The sequence below is a fragment of the Moschus berezovskii genome, chromosome 16, assembly GCF_049115385.1.
Source record: "Moschus berezovskii isolate FMDL1 chromosome 16, NW_MosBer_1.0, whole genome shotgun sequence".
In the NCBI taxonomy this organism is placed as follows: Eukaryota; Metazoa; Chordata; class Mammalia; order Artiodactyla; family Moschidae; genus Moschus; species Moschus berezovskii.
This window is the reverse complement of record NC_142475.1, coordinates 84,881,147-84,897,495: the sequence shown is the minus strand read 5'-3', so window position 1 is coordinate 84,897,495 and position 16,349 is coordinate 84,881,147. Positions and strand designations below refer to the sequence as shown.

The following is a 16,349-nucleotide window of genomic DNA, read 5'->3' as shown; positions in this document are numbered from 1 at the left end:
TCTGGTGAACAGAGGCCTGAACTGAAACACCAAAATTCAACTCAGGAAAGTCACGTTGCCTCATCCAATTACCAGATGTAAATATTTTTCAAATCTGGAGATTTTTTAATTCACATGTTCTTAAATAAGGTGTATGCAATATGACCACAACAGGTGGCATAAATCTTCATTCCAACCTTTCTCTGATGGATCTGATAGCATTTAGCTTGTGGATAGGAACTCTCAATTCTCTGAAGATGCAGATGCTTTCTCAATCAAATTTTACTCAAAATACTAACTCAGTGTAGTTTTTACCAGACTAGCTTAATGAAATTTAATTTTAAAATACAAATATGCAAAAATAGACATAGTTCTAATAAAAAATTAGCAATGAAGGAATCCTAGACTTTACAGATAGTAAAATATATTCTAAATCAATTGCACACAATTAAATTGTGTATTAAATGGCACAGGAATAAAAATATCAATGGAAGCTAGTGGAGGAATGAATTTGATGCAAACACATGCCATATTTTGGAATACAGAGTTAGGATATCTAAGCCATGTGAAGCCGCTCAGTTGTGTCTGACTCTTTGTGACCCCATGGACTGTAGCCTGCCAGGCTCCTCTGTCCATGGGATTCTCCAGGCAAGAATACTGGAGTGGGTTGCCATTTTCTTCTCCAGGGGATCTTCCCAACCCAGGGATCAAACCTGGGTCTCCTGCATTGCAGGCAGGCACTTTATCCTCTGAGCCACCATGGGGAAAAATAATTATGCATCCATAATAATGACAATCTAGAAGAATAATTAAAATGTAATCCCTACTTATTTTCTTATATCAAAGGAAAATGTAAACATAAAATGTAAAGCAACAGAAAGACTTAAAAAATTAAATGTTGAAAACTGTGAAGAGTATTTTGGTAACAATGAGATAGACCAATTTAAGACATAGAGGCAAAAAAGGTTGATAGAATCAATTATGTAAATGTAAAAACATTTATACATCCCCAGAAATATTCTTCTCAGTATTTAAAAAATTAAAAAAGAAATCACAAGCAGGAAAAATGACAATCAAACACAGGGTAAATGGGATAACTAATGTATAATTCAATTATTAAAATCAGTATGGAAAAGTATTGGCAATCAAATACACACAAAAAATTCATTAATAAGCAATTCATGAAAAAGGACTGCAAATCATTTAAATATGAGTGATACTCAAATTCAATTATGTTTATTGAATATCAATAAAAGTATATAAATGAAACAGTTTCTTTAATCAGATTTTCATATACCATAAATGTTTATCAAGCACTAGTGGTTCAGCATGTGTTTTCCAAAGTAAGGGGAGTAGTAAGTTTGCTCAATGTCGTAATGGCATTTTTGCATGACTATGAATATCAACATTTTAAATACATACACCAATTAACTCAACAATTTCACTTCTAGAAACTCATGCTTAGAAAATTTTAAAAAGACTTCATTGCATAATTTCAAAGAAGCTGAGCAGTATGAGGAAACTAGAATGAGTTAGATCTGCGAAGACTGTATGGAAAGATCTTCAGAAAACTGAGTTGCAAAATGTAAAGTATATAAACAGAGACAGGCAAACACACATGAAAATATGCTTTTATTATTGGAAAAAAACATATTATTTGAGGAATCTTAGAAACAGTATAGTGACTGCATCTGGAAAAACTGGGAAACTCTGATATTGAGTGAACAGGAGGTATATTTTACAGGATTCTATTTTGTAGGGATCCTATTTTTTTCTTTTTTTATATTCTAAATGTGATGGGTTTATTTTATTTTACTCTGATGCAAAACCAAAGATTCTACTACCGTACAGAGACCAATATATTACAAGGTCATGAAAAAGTGGCGTGGGACATGCAGGACGTGATGGTCAGGTCATCTCCTTTGAACATGACACTACATTGCCTCTGAGGAACACATTGAAAAGAGCACTGCGGAACTGAAATGAAACGCAGCAGGAACGTGACAACTTCTGGGCATGCCTTCAAGCACCTCCCTTAGGATGGACTCGGTACCTAAGCTTCAGTGTGGGGAGGAGTACAATTCTTTGGAAGAATAAAAAGTTCACACTTTTGAAATTTCACAGAAGAATTTTAAGGGCAAAACATAGTGGGTTCATTTCTCTTCACCTCCAGGGACAAAGCCGATGCTTTATTTGAAACCACATTAAGCTTCTAGTTCAAATCCCAGAATGACCTTGTGCCCACCTGCATTGAAGTTCTTTCCATCGATTAGAGCTGACAGGGTCAGTTTCACTCCTGGTCGAAGGGTCCTAGTGTAACCCAGTCCAGTCAGGCAGGCATTGTTTACTTTAGCAGAGAGAGAAGTTCTGCAGTCTAGCTTGTATTTAGCAGCGATGCCGAAGCGGGTGTTGTTACTGCCGGTTGTCCACGCGAGGTTTATTGACGTTTCAATTTTCTCATTCACCTTCTGGTAGATCGACCCTCCAAACTCAGTGCCATCATTCACGTGAGTGTGCAGCTGGAAATCTGTGGCCTGGTAACCCCGGGCAAAATTATTCTGTGACAGTTTGGATTTGGCTGTGTCAAAACTCATCTGATAGCCAGCAAGCCAACCTTCAAAGGCCAACACAGCCCAGCCATAGATGGTTGGTCCTGAAACATCTATATCAACATTACTGCCAAGACTGAAACAATCCTGTTTATATGAGGCCTTCAATTTCCCACTCTTCTTTCCTGTGTTGGGTACCAATATGGTATCAAGAGTCAGTTTCAACACTTTGGCCAACTTATTCTCCCAAGAGATTTCTGTCCCAAGAGTATTGTCTGTGTTCCACTTCTGGGTGAAGGTCAGTCCATAGTTACAGATCTTGCATCTGGTCACTAGGTCGCCTGATGCTTTCCCTGTATCAGTGTAAGCATGACCAGAAGTAGAAAATTCCACTCCACTACATGACTTGGTTCTCAGATCTATTTTGACCATGCCAAATCCATATCCTTTGTTGAAGATATCTTTGGCAGCCTTTCCTAGGACACAGTAAGTCGGTGTGTTACACATATGAAAAATCGGTATACACTCTAAAAGTCTTCAAAAACCCTAGGTGCTTCATTTCATCTTGCCTGAGGATTCAGCCAGCTTCTCTACTGCCAACATGATCCTCACTTCAAAATTCTGAGGCCAATCAACACTGCTGAATATGTCATTCCTTTGCCCTTTCTGCACGACAGGAAATCTCTTCCAGCAACATCCTCAAAAGTCACACTGGAGCACCTCAAGCAACCCCATTAGCCCCACTGAGCATGCTTAGTTGCCAGGCTCCTCTGTCTATGGAATTCTCTAGGCAAGAATACTGGAGTGGGTTGCCATTTCCTCCTCCAGGGGATCTTCCCCAGCCCAGGGATTCTATTTTTTCTTTTTTAATTTATTTATTTTAATTGGAGGCTAATTACTTTACAGTATTGTATTGATTTTGACATACACTGACATGAATCTGCCCCGGGTGTACATGTGTTCCCAATCTTGAAGCCCCCTCCCACAACCCTCCCCAAACCATCCCTCTGGTTCATCCCAGTGCACCAGCCCTGAGCATCCTGTATCATGCATCAAACCTGGACTGGCAATTCGTTTCACATATGATAATATACATGTTTCAATGCCATTCTCCCAAATCATCCCACCCTCGCCCTCTGCCACAGAGTCCAAAAGACTATTCTATACATCTGTGTCTTTTTTGCTGTCTCGTATACAAGGTTATCATTATCATCTTTCTAAATTCCATATATATGCGTTACTATACTGTATTGGTGTTTTTCTTTCTGGCTTACTTCACTCTGTATAATAGGCTCCAGTTTCATCCACCTCATTAGAACTGATTCAAGTATATTCTTTTTAATTGCTGAGTAATACTCCATTGTGTATATGTACCACCACTTTCTTATCCATTCGTCTGCTGATATTTCCATGTCCTGGTTATTATAAACAGTGCTGCGATGAACATTGGAGTGCATGTGTCTCTTTCAATTCTGGTTTACTCGGTGTGTGTGCCCAGGAGTGCGATTGCTGGGTCGTATGGCAGTTCTATTTCCAGTGTTTTAAGGCATCTCCACACTGTTCTCCATAGTGGCTCTGCTAGTTTTCATTCCCACCAACAGTGTAAGAGGGTTCCCTTTTCTCCACACCCTCTCCAGCATTTATTGCTTGTAGATTTTGGATAGCAACCATTCTGACTGGCCTGAAATGGTACCTCATTGTGGTTTTGATTTGCATTTCTCTGATAATGAGTGATGTTGAGCATCTTTTCATGTGTTTGTTATCCATCTGTATGTCTTCTTTGGAGAAATGTCTGTTTAGTTCTTTGGCCCACTTTTTGATTGGGTCTTTTATTTTTCTGGAATTGAGAGGCAGGAGTTGCTTGTACATTTTTTAGATTAATCCTTTATTAGTTGCTTCATTTGCTATTATTTTCTCCCATTCTGAAGGCTGTCTTTTCACCTTGCTTATAGTTTCCTTTGTTGTGCAGAAGCTTTTAACTTTAATTAGGTCCCATTTGTTTATTTTTGCTATTATTTCCAATATTCTGGGAGATGGGTCATGGAGGATCCAGCTGTGATTTATGTTGGAGCACGTTCTCCTCTAGGAGTTTTATAGTTTCTGGTCTTACATTTAGATCTTTAATCCATTTTGAGTTTATTTTTGTGTATGGTGTTAGGAAGTGTTCTAATTTCATTCTTTTACAAGTGGTTGACCAGTTTTCCCAGCACCACTTGTTAAAGAGATTGTCTTTTCTCCATTGAATATTCTTGCTTCCTTTGTGAAAGATAAGGTGTCCATAGTTGTGTGGATTTATCTCTGGGCTTTCTATTTTGTTCCATTGATCTATATTTCTGTCTTTATGCCAGTACCATACTGTCTTGATGACTGTGGCTTTGTAGTAGAGCCTGAAGTCCAGCAGGTTGATTCCCCCAGTTCCATTCTTCTTTCTCAAGATTGCTTTGGCTATTTGAGGTTTTTTTGTATTTCCATACAAATTGTGAAATTATTTGTTCTAGCTCTGTGAAAAATACCATTGGTAGCTTGATAAGGATTGCATTGAATCTATAAATTACTTTGGGTAATATACTCATTTTCACAATATTTATTCTTCCAATCCACGAGCACGGTATATTTCTCCATCTATTAGTGTCCTCTCTGATTTCTTTCACCAGTGTTTCATAGTTTTATATATATATATATATAGGTCTTTTGTTTCTTTTGGTAGATATATTCATTCCTAAGTATTTTATTCTTTTCAGTGCAATGGTGAATGGAATTTTTCCTTAATTTCTCTTTCTATTTTCTCATTGTTAGTGTGTAGGAATGCAAGTGATTTCTGTGTATTGATTTTATATCCTTCAACTTTACTACATTCATTGATTACCTCTAGTAATTTTCTGGTAGAATCTTTAGGATTTTCTGTGTAGAGGATCATGTCATCTGCAAACAGTTTAAGTGCATATGTTACCTGATCATTGATTCAAATATCAAATCAACAATTCTATGCCTAGGAAATCATATTTGCATATTTTCAAAAACATATATCTATTTGAAAATTGTCATAAAAAAGTTTAAAACCACATGAAAAAGAATGGGCATATGAATTTTAATATAAATTTATAAGAAGTATTGTGAAACATGAGAAAAGTTAAGGGATATGTTTGAGCTGGCATTGAAATATCTTTAAAATGTGGCATAGTAAAAGCAAGGGTGATATATATAGAAAAAGCAAATATATATATTGGCAAATACACTGACATTTGCAAAGATTTTTACTAGAAGAAAATTAAGAATAAAAATTAGTTTCCACCTCTTAGAATGAAGATTGGAAAATATTGAGAGGAAAGGAGGAAATTTGTTTGACACTTCACCCCATATTATTTGGTTTTATTTATGTTGTTATTACTGTCTATTTCACTTCAATTTTCTTGTGAACACTAAAAATATTAAAGTAAAAAATTTGTGTATAATGCAACTGAAATATACTAACAAAGGGACTATACAGAATTAAATATTTTGAATTGCAAAAATTAAAAGGTAAATACACTTAAATCACAAGAATCTAAATAAAAATTATCCAGTCTCTGAAAAAGAGTAAAAAATACAAATGTGCAAATTGTCTAAAATCAGTGCTGCTGCTGCTGCTGCTAAGTCACTTCAGTCGTGTCCACCTCTGTGTGACCCCATAGATGGCAACCCACCAGGCTCCACCATCCCTGGGATTCTCCAGGCAAGAACACTGGAGTGGGTTGCCATTTCCTTCTCCAATGTGTGAAAGTGAAGTCGCTCAGTAGTGTCCGACTAGTAGTGACCCCATGGACTGTAGCCCACCAGGCTGCTCCGTCCATGGGATTCTCCAGGCAAGAGTACCGGAGTGGCTTGCCATTGCCTTCTCCGAAAAATCAGTGCTACTATATAGTAATTTTCTCATTCATCATTATTTATTATTAATTCCTTACCGTACAGGCATTATATATTTCTAGGTAGAGTGATAAAGATAATGGTGTACCTTATATTCTAGAATGGAGGAAACTGTCATTAATAGCACAGTTGTATAATTGTAATCTTTAATTCCAATGATCATAAACTCTTTGAAGAAAGATAATTTTTTTTTCCTTTTTCAGGAAAATATTTAAAATCGGAATCAAATTTTAAAATGACTTCTGCGTTCTAAGGAAATGGAACCTAATGTCAAATGACTCCCTTCATGTTGGGGGGTGCACTTATTTAATAGGAGACATGATGTTTCTTCTTGAGAGCTTCTTCAAAGCATTAGTCAACTCAGAATTTCTTAGACTGTAGATTAGTGGGTTTAGCATGGGAGTTATAATTGTATAAAACACTATCAATAATTTGTCTTTGGGGAATGTTTTAACAGATCTCACATACATGAAAATACAGGCAACGAAGAAGCAGACAACCACAGTAATGTGGAAACCACAGGTCTGGAGGGCTTTCTGCCTCCCTTCCTGACTCAGGTTCTTCAGAGAGTTCAGGATGACTCCATAGAAGACGAGTAAGAGCAGAAACACAGCAGTGCAGATCAGTCCTCCATTGGCCACAACTAAGATGCCAATGACATAGGTGTCAGTACAGATGAGTTCCAATATGGGGTACATGTCACACATACAGTGATCAATGACATTGGGGCCACAGAATAGGAGCCCATAAACAGTGCACAGTTGAATTACTGAATGCAAGAAACCTCCACCCCAGGACAGCACCGTCAGCACAACACACATCCTCTGCCTCATGATGACCAAATAATGCAAGGGCTTGCAGATGGCCATATAGCGGTCATAGACCATGACCAGCAGAAGTAAGAACCCTGATCCAGGCAAAAGGTGCTCTGCAAACAACTGGGTCATACAAGATTCAAAGGATATGTGTTTTTGCCTGGATAACAACTCTGAAATCAATTTGGGGGTAATAGAAGTGGAGTAAGTGACATCCTTACATGATAAGCTAGCAAGAAAAAAATACATCGCTGAGTTCAGGGTCTTACTGACAGCTATAGTCACTATAATAAGAAGGTTGCCCACCTGAGTCAAAAGGTAGATGAACAGGAGCAAAACAAAAAGGACTTTTCACTCCTTTTATATTCTGTGTGAGAACCAGAAGGACAAAGTAGGTTGCATTATTTCTTGATCCCATCTAATCTGGACAGGCACTGACTTCACATATTAAAGCAGTTTACTTAAAAAAAACAAGGGGATAGCACTTAAAGAGGAAATATGCTCAAATGTATAAGAATATTTTTTTATTTATCCATTCTTTGGAAGAACATCAATAGAACATCCATTTGTGTCTAATGTGTCATAGACATTTTGATTACCAAGTTGAATAAGGCCCATTTGTTGTTTTGTTTGTTTGTTTAAACTCAGTCATATGACACAGAACAAAAAACCAAACAATTCCTGACACATGTTTGAAGTTCCATTAAATTCACACAGTGCTGAGGAGTCAGGATATAGGAGTATATCAAGTGGGCATCACAGAAGAAGCAGGAAGAGGAAGCAGTGCTTTAGCTTTTACACTCTTGAGTGTGAAAAATAAATGAAAGTATAAAGAAGTAAAAAGAGAAACCAAGAAAATGTACAGCATTTATAAAGACACAAAGTATAATACATGAAATACACTCAAGGTAATACACATAATCCGTGTGGGTAGATGAATGTGTGAATAGAAGATCCTTGTTCTGAACTGTCTCAAACCTCACTGACACTTCTTCAATCTTTAGGTGGGTATTACCCTTTTTTGATCAATCAGTTAGACTGCAGCAGTCTAATTTTTCTATCTCCAGCCCTTACCTTTCCCCTAAATTTCAAATGCTTATTTCCAACATCTCTAATTAAAAATCCAATTGAATAGCAATTTACTGTTTGTAAAACATAACTTCTAAATTTTCGACAATTACCATGAGCTTTTTCTATGCAAAATTTAAAGAGGCATTCCTTATTTACCTCATTAAATACTATAATTTTCATGTTAGTGTTCAGAAACAAAATTTCAGTGCTCATTTGTTACTCTCATAAAACTTAAATAAATCCTACTAACTCTACTTTCAGAATATATCACAAATTTGATCATTCCCAACTTCTTAATTTCTTCCTGGCCCACCATAACAACCTTCTGTTAAATCTCTCCACATTTACCGTGCCCTTAAAAGTCGGTTCTCCTTAAACTGCCCAAACTGTCCTTTTTAACCTTCTTCTGATAACATTGCTCTACTTCTCTAAACTCCTGCAGTATATTCCAATCACTCACTCATTTTTTAATGTAACACATTTAATATTACGGTAGCAAGAACTGTAATCCTTATTTCATAAGTGAAGAACTTAAGGTTCAGAATATCTAATTCATTTTATCAAGTACACATTTTTATGTCATATACCTAGAATTAAATGTGTTTGATAGATTTCAAAGTAATTTATTTTCTTATATAATAAAGAAGGTCTCACAGCTGTGAGCTTGGTTCCCACTATTTAATGTTAGTCTTACCTTCTGGAGGCTTGTTCAAAATCTGAAGAATAACTTGGTTACTCATAAACACTTGGAATTATTTTTCATCCAGTTTGACAACAGAGGACAAAAGGCCACCTTATTACTTGAGCATATAGCTTATTTGACTTTCTGTCCATTTACTTCATAGAGTCTTCTGATTATTCAGGTCATTTTTATGTGAAGTGCAGATTCCTTGAAAGCAATTCCATGGTGCACACACTGAAAATCAAATGTATTGCATTAGGAAATATATCAAAATGACAAGCAAATCCTACTTACACATAGAAGAAATCAACTAGTTATTTGGCACAGAATGTGGTCCACTGGAGAAGGGAATGGTAAACCACTTCAGTATACTTGCCTTGAGAACCCCATGAATAGTATCAAAAGGCAAAATGATAGGATACTGAATGAAGAATTTCCCAGGTTGGTAAGTGCCCAGTATGCTACTGGAGATCAGTGGAGAAATAACTCTAGAAAGAATGAAGGGATGGAGCCAAATCGAAACAAATACCCAGTTGTGGATGTAACCGGTGATAGAAGAAAGGTCTGATGCTGTAAAGAGCAATAATGCAAAGGAACCTGGAATGTTAGGTTCATGAATCAAGGCAAATTGGAAGTGGCCAAACTGGAGATGACAAGAGTGAACACAGATATTCTAGGAATCAGTGAACTAAAATGGACTGGAATGGGTGAATTTAACTCAGATGACCATTATATCTACTACTGTGGGCAGGAAACCCTTAGAAGAAATGGAGTAGCCATCATGGTCAACAAAAGAGTCTGAAATGCAGTACTTGGATGCAATCTAAAAAACGACAGAATGATTTCTGTTCGTTTTCAAGGCAAACCATTAAATATTACAGTAATCCAAGCCTATGCCCCAACCAGTAATGCTGAAGAAGCCAAAATTGAACATTTCTATGAAGACCTATAAGACCTTTTAGAACTAACACCCCCAAAAGATGTCCTTTTCATTATAGGGGACTGGAATGCAAAAGTAAGAAGTCAAGAAACACCTGGAGTAACAGGCAAATTTGGCCTTGGAGCACGGAATGAAGCAGGGCAAAGGCTAATAGAGTTTTGCCAAGAGAACGCACTGGTCATAGCAAACACCCTCTTCCAATAACACAAGAGAAGACTCTACACGTGGACATCACCAGATGGTCAACACTGAAATCAGATTGATTATATTCTTTGCAGCCAAAGATGGAGAAGCTCTATACAGTTAGCAGAAACAGGACCAGGAGCTGACTGTGGCTCAGATCATGAACTTCTTATTGCCAAATTCAGACTTAAATTGAAGAAAGTAGAGAAAACCACTAGAGCATTCAAATATGACCTAAATCAAATCCCTTATGATTATACAGTGGAAGTGAGAAATAGATTTAAAGGGCTAGATCTGATAGAGTGCCTGATGAACTCTGGACGGAGGTTCGTGACATTATACAGGAGTCAGGGATCAAGACCATCCCCATGGAAGAGAAACGCAAAAAAAGCAAAATGGCTGTCTGAGGAGGCCTTACAAATTGCTGTGAAAAGAAGAGAAGCGAAAAGCAAAGGAGAAAAGAAAGATATAAGCAACTGAATGCAGAGTTCCAAAGAATAACATGAGGAGACAAGAAAGACTTCCTCAGTGATCAATGCAAAGAAATAGAGGAAAACAACAGAATAGGAAAAACAAGAGATCTCTACAAGAAAATTAGAGATACCAAGGGAACATTTCATGCAAAGATGGGCTCGATAAAGGACAGAAATGGGAAGCATCTAACAGAAGCAGAAGATATTAAGAAGAGGTGGCAAGAATACACAGAAGAACTGTACAAAAAAGATCTTCACTACCAAGATAATCACGATGGTGTGATCACTCACTTGGAGCCAGACATCTTGGAATGTGAAGTCAAGTGGGCCTTAGAGAGCATCACTACGAACAAAGCTAGTGGAGGTGATGGAATTCCAATTGAGCTATTTCAAATCCTGAAAGATGATCCTGTGAAAGTGCTGCACTCAATATGCCAGCAAATTTGGAAAACTCAGCAGTGGCCACAGGACTGGAAAAGGTCAGTCTTCATTCTAGTCCCAAAGAAAGGCAGTGCCAAAGAATGCTCAAACTACCACACAATTGTACTGATCTCACACGCTAGTAAAGTCATGCTCAAAATTCTGCAACCAGGCTTCAGCAATATGTGAACTGTGAACTTCCAGATGTTCAAGCAGGTTTTAGAAAAGGCAGAGGCACCAAAAATCAAATTGTCAACATCCGCTGGATCATGGAGAAAGCAAGAGAGTTCCAGAAAAACATTTATTTCTGCTTCATTGACTATGCCAAAGCCTTTGACTGTGTGAATCACAATAAACTGTGGAAAACTCTGAAAGAGATGGGAATCCCAGACCACCTGACCTGCCTCTTGAGAAACCTGTATGCAGGTCAGGAAGCAACAGTTAGAACTGGATATGAAGCAACAGACTGGATCCAAATAGGAAAAGGAGTATGACAATGTTGTATATTGTCACCCTGCTTATTTAACTTATATGCAGAGTACATCATGAGGACACTAGACTGGAAGAAGCACAAGCTGGAATCAAGATTGCCGGGAGAAATATCAATAACCTCAGATATGCAGATGACACCACCCTTATGGCAGAAATTGAAGAGGAACTCAAAAGCCTCTTGATGAAAGTGAAAGAGGAGAGTGAAAAGGTTGGTTTGAAGCCCAACATTCAGAAAACAAAGATGGTGGCACCTGGCCCTATCACTTCATGGGAAATAGATGGAAAAACAGTGGAAACAGTGTCAGACTTTATTTTTTGGGTCTCCAAAATCACTGCAGATGCTGATTGCAGCCATGAAATTAAAAGACGCTTACTCCTTGGAAGGAAAGTTACGATCAACCTAGATAGAATATTGAAAAGCAGAGACATTACATTGCCAACCAGTGTCCATCTAGTCAAGACTATGGTTTTTCCCGTGGTCATGTATGGATGTGAGAGTTGGACTGTGAAGAAGGCTGATCACCGAAGAACTGTTGCTTTTAAACTATGGTGCTGGAGAAGACTCTTGAGAGTCCCTTGGACTCCAAGGAGATCCAACCAGTCCATTCTAAAGGAGATCAATCCTGGGTGTTCATTGGAAGCACTGATGCTAAAGCTGAAACTCCAACACTTTGGCCACCTCATGCGACGAGCTGACTCACTGGAAAAGACTCTGATGCTGGGAGGGATTGGGGGCAGGAAGAGACGGGGACGACAGAGAATGAGATGGCTGGATGGCATCACCGACTCGATGGACATGAGTTTGAGTGAACTCCGGGAGTTGGTGATGGACAGGGAGGCCTGGCGTCAACCTTCTTTATGTATATATGAGCACAATTTTCAAAATAAATTTAAGAACTAAGGGACTTCCCTGGTGGTGCAGTGGATGGGAATACGCCTGCCAGTGCAAGGACATAGGTTCAATCCCTGGTCTGGAAAATTCCACATGCTGCAGAGCAATTAAGTCCATGATCCACAACCACTGAGCATGCTCTAGAGCCTGAGAGGCATGGCTTGAGAGACTGCACACCGCAACTACTGAAGTCTGCATACTCCAGGGTCCTCTAGCCACAACTAATGAGCCCCAGTGCCGCAATTACTGAAGCCCAGCGCCCTAGAGACAGCAAGTCACAACTACTGAGCCCTCAGTCTGCAACTGTTGAAACCCATGTACCTAGAGCCTGTGCTCCCCACAAGAGAAGCCACAGAAATGAGAAGCCCACACACCACAACTAGAGAGCAGAGCTCCCACTCTAGAATACTAGAGTGGGTTGCATTCCATGTCAAAAATAATAATAATAAAATAAAGTCAGTTTCTTAAAAGGAAGAAAAAAAAAACTAAGGTGACTTCATTAATTGGTTTATGATGGGAACATAAACGATAGCTCAATAGCCCAAAGTATATGCAAATATCATTGGCTTCAGATAAACTTGGGTAACTTATTTAAGAGGTAAATATGTCAATCCAATGGCAAAACCACTAAATTAAATTTTCTATTTTTTATTTTTATTTTATATTAGAGTACAGCTGATCAACAATGTGTTTGTGTCAGGTGTAAGGCAAAGGGACTGAGTTATACATATTTTATGCAACTATTTTTTCAAATTATTTTTTCATTTAAGTTATTTCAAAATATTGAGTGGAGTTCTCTATGTTATAGAGTAGGTCCTTGTTGTATATCTATTTTAGATATGCTAGTCTGTATTGTCAATTTCCAAGTATTATGTAATCAACTTGATAAATATTGAGTACCTACCATGGGCCAGACATTGTTCTAAGTACTCAGGATGCGTCAAAAACAAAGCAGACCAAAAAAGGGAGGAGGAGAAAGAAGGAAACAAAACTTACACTCTTTGTTATGGAGTTTCAAAATCAGTTTTAGGAGCAAATCAGCAAATATTTATGAAGGATTTTTTGCTCCTCCAGATTAGTGCAAATAGCTTGATTTTGCAGAAGAGAGGATTTTATAATGTGAAATTTCCTTCAAAGCATATACACAACAGATTACACACCAGTTTGGACTTCAACTCCATCCTGCAAACAGAGGCACTTGTTTGACTAATGAAACACTGACTGAGATGAGTTTACCTTCAGAGTTACAGGAAATAATTTATGCTACCTGAAAATTACAATTTAAAGAGAAATTGTCATTTCAAGTTCATGTGCTCAGTTTCTGTGCCTGTGCTCTTTGCACCCCATGGACTGTAGCATGCCAGGCTCCTCTGTCCATGGAATTTTTCAGGCAAAAATACTGGAGTAGGTTGCCACTGTCTGCTCCAGGGCATCTTCCCAACCCAGGGAGCAAACCCAGGTCTCTGGCATCTCCTGCATTGGCAGGCAGATTCCTTACCACTAGTGCTACCTGGGGTTGTAATAAGTCAAAATAAAATAAACAGGTTTGCATTTCAGAAAAAAATCTCTAAACCTGTATACTAAGAATTTTTTTCATTTTTTCCTTTTTCTTTCATTCTTTTTTGTTGCTGTTGTTGTTGTTACTGTATTCTTCCTGGAGAATCCCATGGACAGAGAATCCTGGCGGGCCACAGTCCATAGAGTTGCAAAGAGTCAGAAAGGACTGAAGCGAGTTAGTACAGCACATTTGCAAGAAGATCTCAGCAGCACAAGATGATCAGCAGTGATTTAAGTCCTGAACTTCTAGAAGGAGAAGATTTTTTTCCTAAAGCAAGTGTCAGGTAGCATTTTAGGTGTCATAGCTAAAGAACAGCAGCTATCTACAAGGGATTAGAAACACAGGCAGGAACTGTAAGTTTTACCCGATTTTACAATAGGTGATTTGTTAACTGAAAACATCAATTCTTATCTGGATAACAGTGTTTCATACTCTAAAGGTATAAACTCTTCTTAAATTAACCTTCTCAAGGGGAATCTTAATGAAAATAATTGTTTTGAATATATTTTAAATTTATTTGAACAATTTTAAGTTAATTTTAATTTAAACTTATATCTTACTTATACTTAAATTATTATCCTATTTCTAATAATTTTGAAATATATGGGCTTAGGCAAAATTCTGAGAAAGAATACTAATAAGAGACTGCTAGAGTCTTCACATGTCAAAATATATTAGCTATCATAGCAATTATGTGCACATGAATTAAGGTGCACTTGAATAAAGAGATCAGTGAAAAGATTAAACTTTTGAATTGGACCCAAATACAGTGGGAGTTCTAAATAAAATAGTCAGAATTTAAAATCAATGCCAAAAAGATAAATAGGTGAATATTTTTAAAAATTCTAAAATTACAGAATAAATACAATCAACCACTATTTAAACTCCTAAATAAATTCAAGATGAATCAAATGTTATAAGGTGTAAGATATGAAAAATGCTTGAAAAATTAAATGCAAAAGAAAAAAATAATTGAATAACTTTTGGTGCAAGTGAAATGAGAAAATTCTTCCTAAGCACAATACAATTTTTAAAATTTAATATAAACTACAAAAAGTTTTACATGCAAAAATAATTCTATATAGGATAAAAGTTAAAAAGCATATAGCCAGAAAACATAAACTATATATACAATGTAAAAGAGATCATTTCTTTTGCTTAAAATTCTCTCATAAAAATCAAAAATTGAATGAATCAGATTAAAGACATGTATATATATAATCCACAAACAAATACAAATCAAACATGTGGGAAGATACTCAAACTCAATTATATCAAAAGGTTTGCAGTTAAAGTAAAAGATGACTTTAATCAGATGTGATAAATATATTTATCAGGTACTGGTTGTTGAGAATGTTGTCAAAAAAATTCACATGGACCATGGACAGGACAATAGATGTTAGTGGGGCTTCCTCAATGGCTCAGTGAGTAAAAGAGACACAGGAGACCCAGGTTCGATTCCTAAGTCAGGAAGATCCCCTGGAGGAGGAAATGGCAACCCATTCCAGTATTCTTGCCTGAAAAATCCCAAGAACAGAGAAGCCCGGCAGGCTACAGTCCATGGGTCGCAAAGAATAGGACACAGCTGAGCAGCTAAGCACAGACACAGTAGCTGTTAGTACTACCTCAAGAGCAATAGTTTGGAGTGAAGTAAGTCAGAAAACAAAAACAAATATAGTATATTAATGTATCTATATGGAATCTAGAAAAATGTTGTTGATGAACCTATTTGCAGGAAAGAAATCGAGACGCAGATGTATAGATGGGACTCGTGGACTCAGCAGGGGAAGGAAAGAGTGGGACAAACAGAAAAAGTAGCATCGGCTTATATACACTAGCTTGTATAAAACAGATAACTGTGAAAAGTTTCTGTATAACACAGGGAGCCCAGCTTGGCACTCTGTGGTGACCTACAGGGGTGGAGGCTCAAGATGGAGGTGGTGCTGGTTCAGTTACTAACTCTTGTCCGGCCCTTGCGAGCCCTGGACAAGCCTGTTAGGCTCCTCTGTTCATGGGATTCTCCAGACAAGAATGCTGGAGTGGGTTTCCATTTCCTTCTCCAGGGGATCTTCTCCACCCAGGAATCAAACCCGGGTCTCCTACATTGCAGGCAGATTCTTTACTGACTGAGCTAGGAAGCAAGAAGATATGTGCATAATTATGACTGATTTGGGCTGTTGTATGACAGAAACCCAGAGAAGGCAATGGCAACCCACTCCAGTACTCTTGCCTGGAAAATCCCATGGATGGAGAGTCAGACACGACTGAATGACTTCACTTTCACTTGCATGCATTGGAGAAGGAAATGGCTACCCGCTCCAGTGTTCTTGCCTGGAGAATCCCAGGGACCGGGGAGCCTGATGGGCTGCCGTCTATGGGGTCGCACAGAATT

General features: G+C 37.8%; 2 protein-coding genes across 5 annotated transcripts; both read right to left on the bottom strand.

Annotated features, from left to right (window-relative positions):
• Positions 1–2,053: 2,053 nt before the first annotated feature.
• LOC129560157 (non-selective voltage-gated ion channel VDAC3-like) lies at positions 2,054–3,035 on the bottom strand. 4 transcript variants are annotated; one of them, XM_088844633.1, is made up of 2 exons: positions 2,445–3,035; positions 2,054–2,357 (listed from the first exon to the last, which is right to left on the bottom strand). In XM_088844633.1, the coding sequence occupies exons 1-2, from the start codon at positions 3,033–3,035 to the stop codon at positions 2,184–2,186; spliced, it is 765 nt and encodes a 254-aa protein (XP_088700759.1). In that variant the 3' UTR covers positions 2,054–2,183. The 4 variants fall into 4 exon arrangements, with proteins under 4 accessions (XP_088700759.1, XP_088700760.1, XP_088700761.1 ...); XM_088844634.1 differs by having other exon boundaries at positions 2,487–3,035; XM_088844635.1 differs by having other exon boundaries at positions 2,054–2,484; positions 2,713–3,035.
• Positions 3,036–6,733: 3,698 nt separating this feature from the next.
• LOC129560332 (olfactory receptor 4A47-like) lies at positions 6,734–7,664 on the bottom strand. Its single transcript, XM_088844632.1, has one exon. The coding sequence runs from the start codon at positions 7,493–7,495 to the stop codon at positions 6,734–6,736; it is 762 nt and encodes a 253-aa protein (XP_088700758.1). The 5' UTR covers positions 7,496–7,664.
• Between the last annotated feature and the right edge of the window lie 8,685 nt (positions 7,665–16,349).

Bases quoted from the DNA above. Each gene is read 5' to 3' on its own strand.
- LOC129560157 (XM_055432091.2), bottom strand. From the start codon at position 2,960: ATGGTCAAAATAGATCTGAGAACCAAGTCATGTAGTGGAGTGGAATTT.
- LOC129560332 (XM_088844632.1), bottom strand. From the start codon at position 7,495: ATGTATTTTTTTCTTGCTAGCTTATCATGTAAGGATGTCACTTACTCC.